This window comes from Carcharodon carcharias, chromosome 10 (assembly GCF_017639515.1).
Source record: "Carcharodon carcharias isolate sCarCar2 chromosome 10, sCarCar2.pri, whole genome shotgun sequence".
Classification (NCBI taxonomy): Eukaryota; Metazoa; Chordata; class Chondrichthyes; order Lamniformes; family Lamnidae; genus Carcharodon; species Carcharodon carcharias.
Window position 1 is genome coordinate 47051347 of NC_054476.1, and position 22060 is coordinate 47073406.

Consider the following 22060-nt stretch of genomic DNA (forward strand, 5'->3'; position numbering starts at 1 on the left):
TTAAAGTTGAAGCTCAATGTTCGAGCATTATGACCTTGGTGTTGCCTTGATGTCTTGCCTGAACTCAAATTAATATTAATGGTCAGGGTTGCAGTAATGATACCAAAATTGAAACAGTGCTTAAAAGTTCAATATAAGGTGATACAAAGTTACTTCACAGACCTTTCATTGTTCGAAAGAAAGTGCATTTACTTAGTGAAAAGGCTCAAGGAATCCCAATGGACTACTCCTGTTGTTATATTTCAACTAAGGTTCACTGACCAGAATTAAATATATTAAAAAACATATAAACATTTTTTCAGAAAATTGTTTTGTTCTTTATACCAACTTTAGAGCTGCAGATCAGCCATAGGTGCATAGGGAACAACAGCATTGTGATATTGTTACTGGTCTAGTAATCCAGAGGTCTAGACTAATGCTCTGGTGACATGAGTTCAAATCCTGCCACAGCAGCTGGTAGAATTTAAATTCAGTTAATAAATCACGAATTAAAAAGCTAATCACTGTAATGGTGACCATGAAACTATCAAATTACCACAAAAATCCACCTAGTTCAATAATATCCTTGAAGGAAGGAAATCTGCTGTCCTTACCCAGTGACTCCAGACAGACAGCAACATAGTTGATTCTTAACTGCGCTCTGAAATGGCCTGGAAGCCACGACAAAAAAGCCGAAAAAGTAAAAGCAAAAGACCACCCAACATCAACCTAGGCACCGGAACATACACTCTGCCCAGTGGACCTACAAAGTCCTCCTCACTATCATTTGGAGATTTGAGCCAAAATTGGGAGAGCTGTTCCACAGACTAGTCGAGCAACAGCCTGACAGTCATACTCACCAAGTCATATCTTATAGCCAATGGACCAGATTCCTCTATCACCATCCCTAAGTATGTCCTGTCCCATTGGCAAGATTGTGTGGCCTGGCAGACCCTTAACATTATCTCATAGCATCTGGTTGAACATGGACAAGGAAGCTTCCTGCTACTTACTACCTACTGCCTTCTCTCAGATGATTATCAGTGCTCCCACATATTGAAAACTACTTGGAAGAAGTTGTGATGTGAGCAAGAGCACAGAACACACTCTGGGTGGGGAACTTCACTGTTCATCACTAAGAGTGGCTCAGTTGCACCACAGCATGAACCACAGATGGGGCCTCTGGCAGATGGGCAGAGAACCAAAGGAAATAAAAAAATCTAGTTGACCTCCCTTTACCAATTCACCTGTCTATGACAGCATTAGTAGGAGTGACCACCACACAATCTTTGTGGAGACAAAATTCCATCTTCACAATGAGGATACTGGTACTGACAGGAAAGAGGGAGAACTAAAACTCCTGTTCCCTTCCTTCACTGTCTGTAATCAGTGTGTGTTTTGAGAAGGAAGAGGTGTGTGGTTTTTAATCCTCGAGTGTGTAGACAATTTGAAATACCAACAGCAAGCTTTTTGTGAGTTTAAATAAAGAGGGTTATTTATTCACACATTCACACTGAAAATCTAATACTACATCACACACACATACACAAGAATATGGTTCGAGAATAGTGCACATATACAAGTTGTAAACAAAAGTTCTGAATTCACTTTAGTGGCTCGTCTTGAAAGGTACACTGTGCAGGCCTGGCAAAGAAGAGGAGCTTTTTCATTCCCGAATGTAGCTAGGTGAATTCAGTAGCTGAAGTCATATATCAGAGTCATTGCAGGATTCCCTGCAAGAACTAGACTTTCCGCAGGTCACAAAGTTAGTTACTTGTAGTCTTGTTCCTGGGAGGTCAGTTTGCTGTTTTGGTGGACTTGAAAAGGAACAGGCTTGATTGGAGACCTTATGAACCTTGAAGTCTCCAGGTTTTAAGGCATAGGTGTTGCTGCTGCTGTTACTGTAGTTGTTGTTGCTGTTGTTGTGTTTTGCAGACTGACTTAAAGATTAAAAGGGAGACCAACAGGGCTGTCTTACCATGTGGTTTCTCAGTTTCCTTTCCCAAATATGGTGTTGTACTTCAGCGGATTAGCCACAACCTGGGCTATTATTTGCCAACGTTGGGAGGGCAGAGACAATCACCACCTTGGTTTCAGAATGAGCCATTCAAGACAGGAAACACTTTTTGGATGATTTCAGGTGATGAGTAGTGATACTTCTTAATCTGGAATGTGTCCTTTTGAGACAGTGTGGTAGTTGGAATCCAAAGACTAAATTAGGTGACTCTTGGCAGCCATTTTTGCAGCATTTTAATGTCCAATTTTTAAAAGAAAAATCAGTTCCAGAAGATTCTACACTCTGAGTAGTTTGTTTTAAATGTTATGAATATGACGTGCTTTTACTGGGCATGACAATACCCTCCATAGTGTTGTGTGGCATTACCACTATACTAAATAAGATAGATTTAGAACAGGTCAAGCAGCTCAAAATTGGGCATCTATGGAATCATTGTGGGTCATCAGCAGGAGCAAAATTGTATTCAACAACAATCTGTAATCTCAAGATCCAATATAATCCATCACTCTAACAACACTAACAAGCCAGGGGACCAACCCTGGCTCTATGAGGTGTACGACAGCATATCAGAAGCAACATCAAACATACCTAAATATCTTAAAAACAAGGTGCCAATCTGGTGAAGCTACAACACAGGAGTATATGCATGCTAAACAACAGAAGCAACATGCAATAGACAAGGCAAAGTGATCTCAGGACCAAGGGATCAAATCAAACTCTACAATGCTGCCAGGTCCAGTCGTATAGAAGTGGGCAATTATACAACTAACCAGAAGAGGCAGCTCCACAAACACCCCCCATCCTCAATGATGGCAGAGCCCAAGTCATTAATGCAAAAGACAAGGCTGAAACATTTGCAACCAGCTTCAGCCATAAGTGCCCAGTGGCCCAACGCAGATGTCAGTCTTCAGCCAATTGCATTCACTCCACATTGGATGCAGCCAAGGCTATGGCAACATCCCCGCAATAGGGACTGAAGACATGCTCCAGAACTAGCTACACCTATAGCTTCAAATGGAGAGGACACTCAGTAAGTGCGTACCTCCAACAAGCTGTTAAATCAATTACAATTATGCAGCTCTCGCTTGAAGCATTTCCCTGCCTGTTTGATGCTCTATAACTATAAAAGCTGAAAAAATAAATCTTTTTAAGAGCTTCCAACTCACAGAGGAGGCTTAAGGCCAATCCACATCCAACAACCTGCTCTGAAAAACCCTGCTCACATTTTGACAGCTGTGCTAAATTCCCCAACAAGCAGTAGAGACAATCCACAATCAGCAACGCTCCCCACCAAACAACCCACAACATTCTTAAAAACAGTAAATTCAACCCTTCTCCCAATGTTAATGGATCCTTTAAAAAACTCCTGGATCCTGATCTGCATATTAGCCCAAAACTGATAAGTTCTTCACTGGATCATAGCCCATTGGTATACCAAGTTTCATGGAAATCTGTTCATTATTTTAAGATATATTGTTTCCAAATAGACAAATGGACTAACAAATAAGTGCAAAAACATTACCACCACCATCTTCCATGGCTGCGGTAACAATGGCATCTGGCTGGCAATGTGGAAAATGGCCCATGTGTGTCCTGTCCACAAAAAGCAGAACAAATCCAATCCAGTCATTACCACCCTATCGGTTTACTCCCAATTATTGAAGTGATAGATGGTGCTACTGGTGGCACAGCTATCAAGCAGCCCTTATGTAGCTCCCCCATGCTCAAGTTGGTTTCCATCAGGGCCGCTCAGCTCCTGGTCCAAACATGGACAAAAGAGCTGAACTCCACAGTGAGGTGAGTGATTGCCCTTGACGTCAAGGCAGCATTTGACCAAGCGTGGCATCAAGAAGTCCTAGCTAAGTTGAAGTCAATAGGAATCAGGGGTAAAATTTTTCACTGGTTGGGGTCATACCTAGCATAAAAAGGAAAAGGGAAAGGTTGTAGAGGCCAATGATCGCAGCTACGGGACATCACTGCAGGAGCTCCTCAGGGTCATGTCCTAGGCCAACCATTTTCAGCTGCTTCACCAATTACCTACATTCCATCATAAGATCAGAATTTTAGGGATGTTTGTTGATGATTGCACGATGTTCAGTACCATTCGCGATTCCAATAAGAAGCAGACTGTGCCCACATGCAGCAAGAGCCGAACAACATTCAGGTTTGGGCTGATAAGTGCCAAGGAACATTCACACTAGACAAATGCCATGCAATGACCGTCTCCAATAAGACAGAATCTAACCATCTGTCCTTGATATTTAATGCTATTACCATTGCTGAATCTCCCCACCCAGGGTTTGCCCTTGAATGAAAACTGAACTGGACTAAGCACATAAATACTGTGGCTACAAGTCAGAGGCCGGGAATTCTGCAGCAAGTAACTCACCTCCCGATTCCCCAAAGCCTACATCTACATGACAAGTCAGGAGTGTATAATGGAATACACCTCACTTGCGTGGTGAATAAACCTCCAGCAACACTAATGAAACTTGACACCATCCCAGTCAAAGCAGCCAATATCATGCCAAGTCATGCCACCACCCCCCACCTTAAACATTCATTCCCTCCACCAGTGATTCACAACAGCAGTAGTATGTCCCATGTACCATCTACAAGATGCACTGCAGCAACTCGCTGAAGACCTTTCCATATCACCTTCTAAACCAGCAATCTCTACCAACTTGAAGGACAAGGGCAGGAGACATATAGGAACACCAACACCCCCAACTCCTCCAACCACACATCATCATGACAGAACTATATCGCCGTTCTTTCATTGTCACTTAGAACTCCCATCCTAACAGCACTATGGGCGTGCTTATCCCACATGACTGCAGCAGTTGAAGGCAGTGATTCACAGCTACCTTCTCAAGGTCAGTTAGAGATGGGCAATAAATGCTGGCCTTGCCAGTGATGCTCACATCAAGAAATATTGTATTTCATATTCCTGACGCTCTGAGGGGACCTCCCTGTGTTATTTAGTGCCTCTTCATTTACAAAGTGTGAGCAATCTGCATCCTGTGCTGACGGTGCAAAAGCCAGAAGGAGCAGGATTTCCTGAACAAGAGCAGTAATGTGAAGGTGCAGCTTCTTAAAGTGGTACCAGAACTCCCTCTTGGCAAGGTTTGAAATTGGATACTTTCTACTGTGAATATCCAGTGTCCTGCAAATATCCAACGTGAAAAGAGGAGAAATAATATCAGGTGAAGTAGCAGTGCAGCAGTAAAGTCGAAACCATTGGTCAATAAAAAAATAAACTAAAAGTGCTATACTAGTAACCAAAGCCAAACACATGGACCAGTCTTCGCCAAGGTGTATAACACACAGCTTTAAATCTTTAGCCTGGAAATTTAAACATTCCCATTTTTGGTTATTGATTGTTTCAGTAACCAATCCCAGTGTCCAAGTGGATTGAGGCACACCTGGGATTGGGCCTCAGGGTCATCAACCCAGCAAACTGCAGACAAACAGGCATTCCGAGACAGCTCATCATTGAAGAAGAATGGAAGATTCTGCCATAGCAATGACAGAAACGGCCAACAGGTAGGTGTTTAAAAGGGATCTCAGCAGATTTCAGAACTAACTGTTGCAACAATTTTTATTATCAATTCTAGTGTCAAAAAATTACATTTAAAAAGCTCTGGATTATTTTAAAGTGCTAATATATTTGCTTTGATAAATTTAATTTACTAGATTTAATTGAGTGCTTAGAAAATCACCATTGACTGAAAATAAATTGTATTAGTAGGGCTGTTATTGTCTTTAATTTGGTGATTAGATTTGGAAAAAGAAACACAAATCAATGTTTAAATTATTTTTGATTAATCACAATTTCATTTCTTTTCCAATCTTGGACTGACTTCAGTAACTTCGTGTAGAGTAAATAATGCAACTTAATTATTTCAAACTGCTTTCCTGAACTAAATTTAGATCCGTGATTATGCTTTTTTGAGTGAAAGTAGATCAGGTTACCTGTCCTGCACTTGTTTTGCTGAGCTCTGGATGCTGACTTTTTTCTCTTCCATTTTCAGTGTCAACTCCTCCAAAATCATCTTCTGATTTTGTAAAGCATCTTCTAGATATTTGAAACTGCGGGTGAGAAATAGAAAACCAAATTGCCAGAATCAACATCTCTGTAGCCACTGAAACATCCACTGGCTTATTTCTATAACAAGCCACATCCACCACTGAAGTAGTTTCTCCTCACATCTCACTGAGGTATTTTTACAACCCCACTCCAGTTCTTTCCCATCTTACACTTCATTTCCTCACCCTTCTTCCCTTTTCCCCTGTTCCTTCCACCCTTCATTTATTCAATTTCAACTAGCTGGGTCTGATTACTTCCTTGTCCTTTAATTTTACTTGATCTGAATAAAAACATTAATCTATTCTACCTATAGATAGAATTTTTTTTAAGCAGCGCCCCATACATTTCTTAAGTAATTTCTTAACTCTGGGACATTTACCCTGCACATTAGAAAGGGGCCTTAAAAGTAAAACTAATTAACGCAGCTTTAAACTTGCAGGGACCTGACCAGACATACTTAAACATTGCAATTCTCATAGTAGTGTATTACATGCTGAATGACACTACACCTCTAAACACCCTACACCTTACCTATGGCCTTTGTGTTGTGTTAGCTGGCAATTCCAGCAGGCCAGCACATCACAGGTCTCACAAAACAGCTTCAGTGGTTCTTTACTGTGAAGCGGACAAAAGAGTGGAAACTCATTGACCTCACTCTCCTCACCTGTAGATTGAATAAAATAAAACTAAAGTTTTTTATTAATGTGGGATGCAAACACCTTCAAAAGTTAATTACTACTATTTGTTTCAATTGATTATATTATTAAAAAATAACGCCAGAGACTAGCATTGAAGAATCTTGCACACTCATGGATTCCAGGAAAGGGATATTCACATAAATTACTCAGGATGAACAATGTCAAACTAAGGCTGCTCTTGTGGTGGTATCTCTTGGGATGCCACATGACTTGGAAATAGAGCATAGGCAGGAGAGAGGAAGCTGTGCACAGAGTGAGGGACAGGAGAGCTCTTCAAATGAGGCTCTATCCATCTCGACTCTCGACTCTTTAGGGAACACTGCTCTTGGCTGAGGTGGACATAGGAGAATTGTCTGAGGCGCTTAAAATCCAGCCCTTGGTGAAATGTATGTGCCCCTGCCAGGTGTGTTTTCAGCCGGGGAAGGGGGAACGGGGAGGCATGTAAAATAGCGCAGCTGCACAGCCCACCATCTTCCCACCCACCCCCGAGCTCACACCCACAACACTGTAGATGGGTGGTTGCTGAAATCACCAGCCTGCCCACCATATGTAAATAAATAATTAAGGGTCAATTGGCTTGGGCAGGCGGGCAGAGGTGAACAGCCATTTTATCAAAAAAGTTTTTAACAGGGCCAAAAGGTACTATTTTTGGGGAGGGCTTTTTGTGCATCAGGGCTAAACTGGCCAAACTTACCCGACCCAATAACCCAGACTTTCCTCACTCCGGGACTCATTGGGCCTTCTCCTTGGGACTACTTGCAGTCAATAGTGTCCATAGTGAGCTCTTGACACTGCCAGCAGAAATGGAGCTTCCAGCCAATCGGATTGGCCAGCATTTCCTGGGGGCGCGGGACTACCTCCCAAGTGACAGACGGAAGTCCCACTGAGAGTCAACTTGGCTCTCCTGGAACAAAATAGGGCTGCGGGGAGGGCTTGCACAGGGCGAGTTGGCTTCCAAACAACTTTTCTAAAATTAAGCCCCAAGGTGGTGCTCACCGAGCTGTGGCATCTCCTACTGGCCAACCTAAGCTGCACAGCAGGGCAAGGAAGGTGCTGAGAGTGGCCATCAAGATCAACCCAACTCTAAGTTTCTACCCCAGCAGATCCTTCCAGGCAGAAGCAGATGATATTAGTAACATTTCAGTTTTCTGTCCATCAGTGTACCAGAGAGCTGATCAAGGCACGATATACGAGAGGGGATATCATCATTATAGAAGGCAAATGGCATGTTGGTCTTCATTGCAAGGGGATTGGAGTACAAGAAATAAAAAGTCTTTCTAAAATGGTACAGGGTTTTGTTGAGACCACATCGGGAAAACTGTCTGTATTTTCGTCTCCACATTTAAGAAAGGACATACTTACATTGGAGGTGGTACAGTGAAGGTTCAGTAAATTGGTCCCCGAGAAGACAGGGTTGTCCTACATTGACTGGCTGAGTGAATTGGGCTTACATTCTCTGGGGTTGCGAAGAATGAGAAAAATCACACCGAAACCTACAAAATTCTGAAGAGGCTGAAAGATTGTTCCGATGGTTGGGGAGTCTAAAACATGAGCGCACAGCCTCAGGAAAAGGGGGCAGAGATGAGGAGAAATAACTTCACTCAAAGGGTTGTGCATCTCTGAAATTCTCTACACCAGAGGGTTGGAGATGCTCCATTTTTGAATACATTTAAGACTGGGATAGACAGATTTTTAGTCTCAGTGAATGAATAGATATGGGAAGTGGGCAGGAAAATGGAGTTGAAGCCAAAGAGCATCCACGATCGTACTCAACAGACCATATGGTCTACACCTGCTTCTATTTCTTGTGTTTTTGTATCTTCTCAATGACCAGAGAGAATAGTAATAGGAGAGAGCATATGGCTTTGCCAAGCTAATGGGATTCCCAATGGTATAGGGTATAATCGATTACTTGCACATGGTTCTGCGGGCCCCAAGGCAACATTGAGCAACCACAAAGAACCAGAGGACAAAGGCTGGGTGATGAGGGATACTTGCTCTATGTCTGGCTCGTGAGACTCCTCCTTCACCCAACCATGCACAGTGTCTAAAACTAGATTATGCTGCCTGGAAACCTCAGAGGGTGATCCCTCCAGCACTGACTGGAGCATGTCTCCACATTTGTGGCAATCTGTTGCTTGCACCCCAGCCTCACATTCAGAAGAGTGTAGCCTTTGCCACCAGGCTTTCAAAGGCCACTCATCTTCCAGGTGCCCTTGCAGTCCTGGTGCTCCTACGCAGTGTTGCCTAGAGGGTGCAGTGCAGCTGGCTGGTGGAAGACTGCAGATGACCTTTCAGGATGGCTTCAAGCAGCTCTGGATCTTGCAGGCTCTGCTTCAAGCTGCACCATCTCAGCATGGACAATAGAAGTCTGGGCTGGTTGGCTGAAAGGCAAGAGTAAGGACCTTGGCGGAGTGGCAGTAATGGAACATGAATGCTTTCATCCTGAGTGGAGCAGCAGGTTTATGCACTATGGAGCTTCTGCCAGTGCAGCCCTTCAACAATCCTAGCAAACTGTTGAAGGACAGATTGCTGGACTGCTGCGAGCACATGCATAGCTTTTTGAGCACTGCCATTCGCAGCCAAGATGGCAGGACTCTGAGCCTGAACGGAACAAGCTGGGCTTGCATGGTAACAAGCATGATTATCATCACAAAAAAACAGAAAATGCTGGGAATACTCAGCAGGTCAGGCAGCATCTGTCATCAGGCTGGTGGCATTTTGAAGAGTTCTGATGAGCACCAGTCTCTGCGCAAAGTCCTGTGCCAAGCTGGAGCTTGATCCCTCTATGCTCCTTGACAGTAAGAGAGGCTCTGTGGCAAGCCTGCATGCCCTGTGTTCCCCTGTTCACCACCTTATCAAAGTTCTCATCTGACTTCTCTGTAGAAGAATTCATCTACACCCTCACCCTTCAATGAATTGACACACAGACTATCCTTTCTCCTATCTTGGCTGCTTCCCACTTGCACCCGGTAACTCAACATATGCCAATGCCGACTCTATACTACTCTCAAGTTCATGTAGCGACTATACTTGAGCTGGTGACTGCCAGTGTCAGAACAAGTGATAATGCTTCTTTATTAGAATTTTGTTACAGTTCTCATCCTTCATGATGAGGCTGCACTGGCTGGCCAAGTGGCAGCTCTTGGCTATCTGAAAGTGGGAGTGCAGAAGAGGAGGGTTAGAAATAAAAAAATAGGAGCAGGAGTAGGCTATTTGGTTCTCGAAGCCTGCTCCACAATTCAATATCATAGCTGATCTACCTCAACCACACCTTTCTGCACTCTCGCCACATCCCATAATTCCTGTAGTAACCAGGAATCTATTGAACTGTGTCTTGAATCTCGAACACACTCATTGACTGAGCATCCATAGCTCCGTGGACGTCAGCACTCAGTCACGTGGAAAGAGGAGCAATGGTGATTGGCGCAAGGGTGGGATTGATCAGAGAAATATCTAGTCAATAATTTGCTGCATTACAGCTCTGGCATTTCACTACATCACTACATCTACTTCCTTTGGCTCCTTCATCTTATCCACCTTTCTGCCCATCCCTTATTCCACAAATGTTATCAGATAATCAAGGTTCTCAATGGTCGTGATAAGGTTCTGACGAAGACACAGCACCTTCACTTTCTTCAGTACATCAAATCCTTCTATTTTCCCAATTCTCTTATTCCACAAGAATTGCCAAAGTAACTCCCCTTTGACCTAGATCATGAAGCATGTTGCAAATTATGGATCTCGAGATTCGCTCTGGCTGTACTGAAGGAACCTCCTTGTTCAAACAGCAGAATTGTTTTAGGGCACAATGATTTTCTCAGTAGAAACTCTTATTGATGCATGGCTCATTATATTGAGAACCTGACATCAATACTCAAGCTCCTGACGGGAGATTCCTGGTGAGATTGCTCCCTTGTCCCCAAAAGTCAACTGGTTACCCAATAGCGGGGGTGTAAAGGATTGGTACAATATGAAAGCCTCATGATTACAGCCAGAAAATTGGGCACAGAGCTGCATGGTTTGCTGTATGTCATCACATACAAGTTGTACATTGATTGAATGGAAGAACATGTTGTTCAGAAACAGAGTTGCTTCCTGAAGAAGAGCACAGTGTGCATAATCTATGAGGCCCCTTGACCTGTGTGAATCCAGTAATGTGGGCAAATACCAGTGCTGCTCCTGTTGGTCAGATCTATGGGGAGGTAATAAACCATTAATATCGCACAACAATACATCAGTGGCCTACCAGATCACTGCGTGCACAGCAAACTGGCTGATGTCTCCAGAAGCAGTTTGTGAGGCAAAGGCAAACTTTTAGAACCAGCAAAATTCACTAGGTACATAACTGTCTCCTTGTTCAAAAGCAGCTGCCTTACACAATGCTGTATTTCTGAATATGCACATGCTGTAAAGCCTCCTGCACTTAACACCTTCACCCTCTTCTTCCCACCCATGCAGAGCTTTGCTGCCTTCCATACTGCTGCCTCTCTGACTCACTTCAGAGCATTAAGAGTAAGTCCAGCAGCATGCCTGCGTTCAGCAATTCAAAACAAGAAAAATCAGGGAAAAAGCTGCATCCCTGCAAAACAATTAACAGCTAAAAACTTGACCCAGAAGCATCCCAGCGCTACAAAACAACTAACCACTTACCTTTTTAGGTACCTTTTTACCTTTTGCAAGTGAGGATTCCTTTAAATAGCTCTTATGAAAGCTGCTTCTGACTGCTCATGCCATGATAAGCTGGGTGAGTTAAGGAAGCAATGTTTCAGTCATACACAGGCACCAATTTCAGAAAAGGGACCCATATCAGGCAAAAGACCCAGGTTATAATATTTAAACAATGCTGGTGTTTGCTGAAGTCTGCTGCTGGGAATGCCTTTTGAGTATCCAGGCCAAATGGTGTCACATGCATTTCTGATGTTTTTCAGGTACATAATCCAACATTCCTGAATTTGACTCCATGATGTTAATTTTAAACACTGAAAACGTGAGAAATGCAATGCAGTTTCTATCTCTCTGTACTTTCATTTTTTAAAGAGAAAATAGGCACTAATAATTAAGAGGATTATGTTGGTTCATAGAAGGAACAATGGATACAAGCAAGTCATCACCAGTTTAATCTTAATTTAATTAACAAGTTGAACTTGTTCTTTTTATTCTTAGATGGGATGTTGGCATCACTGGCCAGGCCAGCATTCATTGCCAATCCCTAATTCCCCTTGAGAAGGTGGTGGTGAGCCACCTTCATGAACCACTGCAGTCCACATGGTGTAAGGAAGTGCTGTTAGGAAGAGAGTTCCAGGAATTTGACCCAGCGACTGTGAAGGAATGGTGATATAGTTTCAAGTCAGGATGGTATGTGGCTTGAAGGGGAACTAGCAGGTGGTAGCGTCCCATGCATCTGCTGCCCTGTTCTTCTAGGTAGTAGAGGTCATGAGTCTGGAAGATAGTGTTGAAGGAGCCTTGGTAAGTTGCTGCAACGCACCTTGTAGATGGCACACACTGCTGCCACTGCGCGTTGGTGATGGAGGGAGTGAATGTTTAAGATGATGGATGGGGTACCAATCAAGTGGGCTACTTTGTCCTGGATGGTGTCAAGCTTCCTGAGTGCAGTTGGAGCTGCACTCATCCAAGCAAATGGAAAGTATTCCATCACAGTCCTGAATTGTGCCTTATAGAGGCTGGAGAGGTTTTGGGGAAGACAGGGATGAGTTACTTGCTACAGAATTCCCAGCCTCTGACTTGCTCTTGTAGCCATCATGTTTATATGGCTGGGGCAGTTCAGTTTCTGGTCAATGGCAACTGCCAGAATGCTGATGGTAGAGGATTCAATGCCATTGAATGTCAAGTGACAATGGTTAGATTCTCTCTTGTTGGAGATGGTCATTGCCTGGCACTTATGTGACACAAATGTTATTTGCCACTTAGCAGCACAAGCCTGAATGTTCTCCAGCTCTTGCTGCATATGAACATGGGCTACTTCAGTATCTGAGGAGTCACAAATTGTACTATCGTTGTGCAATCATCACGAACACCCCCATTTCTGACCTTATGTTGGAAGGAAGGTCATTAATGAAGCAGTTAAAAATGGTTGGGCCTAGGACACTACCCTGGGGAACACCTGCAGCGATGTCTTGGGATTGAGATAATTGACCTCCAACACTGCACCCATCTTCCTTTGTGCTAGGTATGACTCCAACCAGTGGAGAGTGGCACACCTCCAACTCCCACTGGATTTTAATTTTGCTAGAGCTCCTCGATTTCACACTCAGTCAAATGCTGCCTTGATGCCAAGGGCAGTCACTCTTGCCTCACCTCTGGAGTTCAGCTATGTTATCCATGTTTGGATCAAAGCTGTAATGAGGTCAGGAGCTGAGTGGCTCTGGTGGAACCCAAACTGACCAGTGAGCAGGTTATTGCCAAGTAAGTGCCGCTTGATAGCACTGTTAACGACTCCTTCCATCACATCACTGTTGATTGGGAGTAGACTGATCATGCGATAATTGGCCAGATTAGGTTTGTCATTTTTGTGGACACAATGTTTATGTAAAAATGAACAACACTTGTGATGTAAAGTTCAGATATTTAGTCAGGTTTAAAAATTTATCAAGTTAGCGAGAATGCGGATTCTTGGGGGTGATTGCAAGGTGACAATCTATTCAAAGGGATCTGATGACATCATAAATCACAAGAGAAGTTCAAACAGTTTAAGCAGAAATTGAACCACAAAATTAGTTTACAACTTTGAATTCAATGCTAGATTCTTTTAATGCCTAATTTTTAATGATGAATCTGAAACAAAGTAGATAAATTATGCAATCAAAAATAACCAAATACCTAATGCTAAAACAAACTAACATTAGCATGTCATTATGCTATTCAGCTAGCAAGAGCTTCTATGGTATTCATTGTCACCAGAATGTTTTAGCAATTTTAAATTAAATATATTGGGCCTACTTTGCCCACCTTCAATTCATTTCCCTATTTTCTATATTCATTACTGTTTTTTAATTTTTAAAAAAATATCCATTCATGGGATATGGGCTTCACTGGCTGGGTCAGCATTTATGGCCCATCCCTAGTTGCCCTTGAGAAGGTGGTGGTAAGCTGCCTTTTTGAACCACTGCAGTCCATATGGTGTGGGTACACCCACAGTGCTGTTAGGAAGGGAGTTCCAGGATTTTGACCCAGCGACAGTGAAGGACGGCGATATGTTGTTGATTGTTGTAAAAACCCATCTGGTTCACTAGTGTCCTTTAGGGAAGGAAATCTGCTGTCCTTACCTGGTCTGGCCTACATGTGACTCCACACCCAGAGCAATTTGGTTGACTCTTAAATGCCCTCTGAACAAGGGCAATGAGGGACAGGTAATAAATGCTGGCATAGCCAGTGACACCCATATCCCATGAATGAATAAAAGAAATATATTTCCAAGTCAGGGTGGATAGTGACTTGTAGGGGAATTTCTAGCTGGTGATGTTCCCATCTATCTGCTGTCCTTGTCCTTCTAGATGGTAGTGGTCATGGGTTTGAAGGTGTGCTGTCTAAGGAGCTTTGGTGAGTTCCTGCTGTGCATCGTGTATATGGTACACACAGCTGCTACTGTGCGTCAGTGGTAGAGGGAGTGAATGTGGTGCCAATCAAGTGGGCTGCTCTGTCCTGGATGGTATCAAGGTTCTTGAGTGTTGTGGGAGCTGCACTCATCCAGGCAAGTGGGGAGTATTCCATCACACTCCTGACTTGTGCCTTGTAGATGGTGGACAGGCTTTGGGAGCAGGTTGGGTTACTCGTCACAGTATTCCTAGCCTCTACCTGCTCTTGTAGCCACAGTATTTACATGGCTATTTCAGTTCAGTTTCTGGTCAATGGTAACCCCCAGGATGTTGACAGCTAGGGATTCAGTGATGGTAATGCCAATGAACATCAAGGGATGATGGTTGGATTCTCTCTCGTTGGAGATGGTCATTGTCTAACACTTGTGTGGTGCGAATGTTACCCAAGCCTGGATATTGTCCAGGTCTTGCTGTATTTGGACACAAACTGCTTCAGTATCTGAGGAGTCGCGAATGGTGCTGAACATTGTGCAATCGTCAGCAAACATCCCCACTTCTGACCTTATGATGGAAGGAAGTTCATTGATGAAGCAGCTGAAAATGGTTGGGCCGAGGACACTGCCCTGAGGAACTCCTGCAGGGTAGTGTCTGAGCTGAGATGAGGGTAGTGTCTGAGCTGAGATGACTGATCTCCAACAACCACAACCTCAATTTAAATGTTACTATTCAAACTGTTATCTTTTTCTAATTTATTTTAAGATCAAGTAATTATCCTCCTCATTTTCTCCATGCTTCTATCAATCCTTTTTCTCTCTATTTTTCCATCAATCGCTGCTTATTCTGATTTATATGATAATATTTTGTAGGTACTTTAGTTGCTGAGATTATTATCCAGAAAAGCTATGGCTACTATAGAAAGTGAAGGCAAACAGTGTGGTTAAATGGTGTGATGAAATGGGGAAGTCGAACATTTCACAAAAATCACTTGCCATGAGAAATATGGAATGTAATGACCACAAAAGAAGCCAGTATAAGAGATGGTCAGTCAATGCAACATTGGATACTAATTCAGACAAGTAATAAGGAATTTTCAAATTCGTTGACAGCTGCATAACGTAAGCCATCCAGCTTCACCTCAAGTAAACCAAATGTTAAAATTGACATCAGTTCAGATGTATGATTCACCCTCAATCTCTGTATTCAATACAGATACACACTGAATAAATATCTGGAATTTTCCAACCCACACCACCAGTCCAACCTTCTCCGGGCAACTGGGGACTCAGCCTTGCCAGTATTATTCATATCTGGACCATGAACTATATTATAATAAACATTTACATATATATTTTGGTTTGGTTAATCTGAGGGGAAACAGTAGAACTTAGTGTGAAATTTGTGTTTTTGTTCTGACTGGTATAAATGTCAGTAAAAGATTGAAATTAAGTTTTGATTTTTTTTTATTTAATCCATTGGATGTTGGAGCCAGCATTTATTGCCCAGAGGCAACCACATTGATGTGGGTCTGGAATCACATGTAGGCCAGGTTATGACAGCAGATTTCCTTCCCTAAAGGATATTAGTGAACCAGATGAGTTTTTACAACAATCATCATCAGATTTTTAATTCCATCCTTTTATTGAATTCAAATTCCACCATCTGCCATGGCGGGATTCGAACCGAGGTCTCCAGAACATTACCCTGGGTCTCTGGATTACTAGTCCAGCAACAATACCACTACACCATCATCTCCACTTCTGCACCAATGCAATATTTTCATTCTCCATCCCAGCCTTTTGGTCATTTTGCTGACAGGATTGCCAATTTAATGAGTTGAACTGCCCAATTTCTGTTGAATCGAGTTGTAATAAGCTTTAAAATGGTGTGGGTTAAGTGACTGCCATATCACACCCTCAAAAGCACGATCATTTCCTGTACTAAAACAGTTTTTGCAGGACCTATCAATTCTTACTTTAAGAGCTGTGCAATATCTTACCTGCTGTACGCTCTGGGGTGGACAATTTATGATGCTTTGTATCCTTCCCATGCACATGTTCTTCTGAGCATGTACTACAGAGCCACTTATTGCAGTCTGGACAGAAATTGAGGGCTGGTTTCTTTGCTTCACAGTTTGAGCAGTGCTGGCAAGAACAAACAGACACTGTAAATTCAAGCGTTTACCTTAAAATCATGCAAGTAAGGCCTCTAAAACTTGGTTAAGTTCTGTAGGATTAATTTTTACACCTATAGGTAGCATCTTACTGAGCAGATATTGACATTTTTGGCATTATCATCAAGGTTCCTGTAATATTGAGACAGCTTCCTTGGAAATATCATTACTTGTTCACATATGTGTAACATTGGCTTCTGAATTTGGCATTAGGGTCCTTTGCTACATAAAACTGCAGCTTCCATCTTCCAAAATGTTGTGTGACAGTTTTATACGTGGTGCTAAAAAAAGCACAGCCACTGTTGCTCTATGTAGCTGACCAACAGGAAATAGTGCATTGCAGTATCACTTTCAGAAGAACAAATGATTCGAACCACAAAAGGAACAACGCCAGAGCTATAGCTATGGGTGGTGCATGCAGGTGTATGCCTATAATGACACTCTTCAGCTTCTGATGCTGGAGGACTGGAAGATGATAGTCATGTAGCCGAGCTTGCAAGATCAACTCTACAAGCAGGTTGGGACATATACATTCTATAGTGCATTCATGTAGTGCATGAGTTTTTCTTTTTACAAAATCTATAATGATTTATTTAAATTACTGGAAACTAAACAGAAATTCTGACAAATATATATAACATGAATGTTGACTTCTAATGCTATTGGTTTCTAAGAACATATTTTTGGCAACTGTTCCTGATTGGTTAGGGTGAGCAGATCAATACTGAGGAAAGAAACATTTTTCCATCTCATTGCCACCCAGAGTCAGCATCAAGCGCTCTCAGTCAGGTATAACAGGCCAGAGACAGAGTAAAAGTCCCTTTATCTTACCCAACAACAGGCTTGATTTTACATTTGAGGTCAGGATCAAATGCAGGCCCTGACCACTGATGTAGGACGTGTTTACTGTCCAATTAAGGACGGCAGGCAGGCTCCTGATGTTTTAAGACCAATATGACCACATCCAGTAAGGAGAACTGTAGACTGGCAATGCAGGAAAGGGATAGAGAGGGACCATCAAGATGGAGGTATCCTCTCAGCACTCTTAACATTGTCATTATGGAGTGTGGCCATGGCTACCGTGGCCATTAGTAAGTTGGCTGCAGGAAGGTGTTAAAAAAGTGAGATGGAACACTAGATCACGGTCTTCTGCTGCTGATGATTTTGTTGTTCATTTATTCATTCCTGCCTTCCACCCACTTGCTCTTTCCTCCCATTCCCCATCCTCTTTCCTTGCTTCTGTGCTCGCTTAAAATGACATCTCTAAACATTTCCAGTTCTGAAAAAGGTTACCAGCTTGAAATGTCAACTCTTTCCACAGATTTTGCCTGATCTGCTGAGTATCTCCAGTGTTTTCTGCTCCTAATTCAGATTTCCAGCATCTGAAGTATGTTGCCTTTGTTTACATTCACCAATTGGTCTGATATCCGTCCGACATCCAGCCTAATTGAATAATTAAACCCCTTTTTCTTTCCCACCCACTGTTGAAGGAGATTGACTGTCCCAATCCTATTCTTCATACGGTAAGTCCGTTTTAAGTTGCCCTATTTTCATGCGTTGCACTTTAATGTTGGTCATTTAATGGGGCCCGTATTCTCGCTTAGTTTTGGGAGTTTCTTTTTAAACTCATTTGCTGCCGGGTCTGACATACAGCTGCATGACCCGATAGGCATCATTTTTGGAGTGGCCTCTGTTGCATCCTGATCCTTTCTCTCGCTGCTGACCTCCTGGCATTCCAACTCCTGAAGCCTTACTCAGTTTCTCAGCCAGTGTCTGGCAAAACAACTAGCTTTAGAAAAAAAGTACACTTAGGAGAGATGAGGGTCCAATCAAATGCTTTAAAATAAAGGCCTATATTAGATAATTCCAGTAATCGTATTTCATCTGAAAACGAAGGAACGTCTGACTGCAGAGCTAATGTCGTGGCATTAACTGTTGCGTTTGGCTATTATTGCAGGCTATAATTACAGTTTGTTTTAGCAATGAAACATACTTGAAAGATTGTATTCTTATAGTGCAAGATCAGTCGCTGTGGTCAATGTTCCCATTATGTTATCCTTAGAATTATATTAAAGCACATTTGTACCAGCAGTATATCAACAGTAAATCACATCCATTGTCAAGGTGCTGTAGCCGATTTAGAACCACAAAAGTTTACAGCACTAACAGAAACCATCTGATCCGTTCACCAGAATTTTACCAGCCCTGTTGAGGCAAGGAGAGGGGCATGGAAATCTAAAATGTGTTAGCTCCCCAACATGTTCCTGACTCTGTACACTACTCCCAGAGCCGGGCTCCCAGCAACAATGGCTACCCAACTGGTAGTTTTGGGTAGTCAAGTAAATTATTTAATAAGGCAATTAACTATGAATCTGGCACTGCAAGAAAATTTATGAATGGTGCACAGGCCCTCTGCTGTGTCAGGAGCCTGGCAATGCATCGGAGGCAGCTTCACAGTGGTAAGTCAGAGCGGCATCATAAGATCTTGCATATTATTATAAAAATAAGCAGAAAGGTTGTAAGCAGCAATCCACAGGCACTTTGAGCTATTTCCTCTGCACAGTTAGCCACAAGATGTTTCTGATTGCCATTTATAGAATGCCATTTAGACTTTAAGGGAGTGCCTCTATCTTGTGGCCTTTCCTCTCCGTCAGCTTGAGCAGTGCTCACTTTTCCCAGTGCAGTTGCCATCCGACTCTTCCTTTGGCCCCTCTGATTGCCCAGCCTGCATGTGCGCCATCCCTGAATGGATGATGAACATGGAGGTGGCCTAATAATCTGTAAAATTAAGCCAGACTCCTGACACATTGCTGTGCACCCTTTATAAAATCTTGTAAAATTCATGTCAATGGATCAAATAGTTTCCTTTAGTGCTGTAAGCTTTTATGGTTCTAAATCAGTTACAGCAGCCTCAAATTGGATGTGATTTACAGTTGATGTACTGCATGCTGCTGGTACAAATGTGCTATTATAGTTATATAATTCTATGGTACTATGAAGAACATTGGCCACAGTCACTGATCTTGCACTAATGAAACATGCTGGCTCTGGACCTAGACATGCTCCCAACGTTAGGTTCCCAATGTCCATGGGAACATTCAGCCCATCATATCTGCCAGTCCTTTGATCTAGCAATCCCAACATATCCTGCTGCCCTACTTTCTTTCCATAGTCCTTTATCATCATCTGCTTCAATAATTTGTCTAGTTTTGCCTTTAAAAATACGATGGCTTGTGGCTCATCCACTTCCTGACACAAAACACTCCATCAGTGGCCACTTAAAGTTGATGACCCTCTTTGTTGCTGGATCCACAACAAGAGGAAATAATCTTTCCCATTTCATTACTTAGGCTTCTCTATAATTTTAAAATGTTCTATTAAATGATCTTGGTCTTCTCTGCTCCAAAGGAAGTGGGTCTAGTATTCCAAATCTTACCTCCTAACTACATTTTCTTATCTTGGCATCATCCTAGTAAATCTACACTGTAAGCTTTGATACAAGCCTCTCCATCCAAGCACAGGGAATGCAATACCTGCTCTTTTACCTTCTTCCTTCCACTGTCCAGGGTCCCAACACTCATCCCAGTTGAATCAACAATTTATTTGTACTTCCTACAACATATTATACTGTATTTGCTACTCACAATGTGGTGTCTTCTAAATCAGGGAGACCAAACACAGGATGGTTGATCACTTTGCTGAATACCTTGATTCAGTCTGCAAGAGTCACCCTGAGCTTCCAGCCACTTGCCATTTCATTTTGCTGCTCCACTGCCACTCTGTCCTGGCCTCCCACATTGCTCCAATGAAGCTCAGCAGTAGCTTGAGGAACTGCACATAATCTTTGATTAGGCACTTCACAAGCTTCCAAGATTATATAAAAGCTCAACAGTTTCAGCTCAAAACTATTGCTCCAATTTGTTTTTAAATTAAACTTTTTGTTTAGTAAACTATTAGCAGTATAATTGATTCTAATAGCACCTATTTTTAACTAAGGAGCAGAGCTTCTTTGAACTCTGGAGATAGCAAATATATCAAGCGTAATGGACAAGAGAACGCCAAATCAAAACTTTTACATACAGAAGGACACTTCCAGTCTGGTTCTAACTGTTGGCAGTTCAGACAACTGACAAACCCTTCACAGAAACTGCAGGACACCCTGTCACAATTCCTAGATTTGGCATGCATGAGGGAATAGAAATAGAAAATATTGTAGCAAGCACTGAGGTGAGAGTCAGTGAACACAGGAGAACAGGAGCACAAAGTACAGAAGGAGGTAGAAGAGGCAGGCCCCTTGGAGGAAGAGCAGAGTGCCTCTCCTTACAGCTGCACAGCAGCAGACCCTGATTTCTGTAGCCAAAGCTTTCAGAAAAAGAAAACCATTTTCAAAGCATGATGCACTATTTCAGCTATTGGGTGATGTTCTTGGTAGCTTCTACTCTGCTAATTCTTAGATCAACAGACAATAGGTTGTCTTGGGTCCTCGATGCTAATACTAGCAAACAATTGCTATTCTCCTGTCCTGTTTTTAAAACACCACTGCCTGCCAGTGCGCCCCCCCCCCCCACCCACCAAAAAGGCATTGGTACAAATAATGCAATAAATATGTGGCTGCAATAAATTTGATAGTGCCGTGTGCAAAATTCTTTTCAAGTTCCGAGGAATTGAAATTCCTTTAAATTTACGCCATGGTGGTGACAGGGACTATGGCTGAATTCTGTGTAGGCTTTTCAGAAATGTTTCTGTTACAGGGAAAAGTAGAGGAAGGGATGAGATTTAAGAGTCATACTGAATGACATGCTTAAAAGGAAATTTTCAAATGAGATATCTCTGGATGGTTCAGCCAATAGGGGCCCAACTACTCTGTGATTTCACAAGACCCTCATCTTCCACATCTGTTCTCCTTCAAATAATACATTCACAGAACCCTCACTATAAAGTTTTGTTAGTTGAGCTCACGACAGCCAAGATTTGCAGCATATACAATCTACTTAATGGCAATAGTAAAAAAGCAAAGTATTCTTAGTACTGTAAAGCTCCTATACATCAACATTTTTGCTGACTCAAGCCTCAACACTCAAAAGTCTATTTGTGATAACGCCTTTTTATGTGGGCACATTGCAGACAGCCCCAATCATCACAAAAACAGGAAATCAAGTTGCAGGTTGTCCTAACTTCATAAATGTGACAACTCACTTTAGTTTGCATTCGAGTACTTACATCTGACGCAGCAATGTGGATGTATAAAAATAATTTAGCAGAAAGTTAAAGTTTAGCACAGTGGAATCGGTATTACAGTATCTACCTTATCCAGTGTGCTGAGCCTAGGCACTACTGGAGCACTATAGCCAAGAAAATTGGCCTTAAATGATTTTTTTTTCTGCAAAAAGTGTCCCAAGATTGGACACAAATTTTAACAAACTTACAACAAGCTAGCAGGATTGGGGTTTCTATCCCTGGTCTAATCAGAGACAGGTGACCTCATCCAAAGCACAAGACTTGGAGGCACAAATCACCTGCAAAGTCAGATGAAGCAGGGGAAGAAATCAC

General features: G+C 42.4%; 1 protein-coding gene across 1 annotated transcript in view; it reads right to left on the reverse strand.

The window, feature by feature from the left end:
• Window positions 1-22060, reverse strand: part of trim66 (tripartite motif containing 66) — a 257603-nt gene that overhangs the window by 76139 nt on the left and 159404 nt on the right. Inside the window, exons 3-5 of the mRNA XM_041196519.1 lie at window positions 16337-16481; window positions 6618-6750; window positions 5972-6088 (exon numbers count right to left, since the gene is read on the reverse strand). Coding sequence (XP_041052453.1) covers window positions 5972-6088; window positions 6618-6750; window positions 16337-16481 — 395 coding nt within the window. The remainder of the gene's footprint in view (window positions 1-5971; window positions 6089-6617; window positions 6751-16336; window positions 16482-22060) is intronic.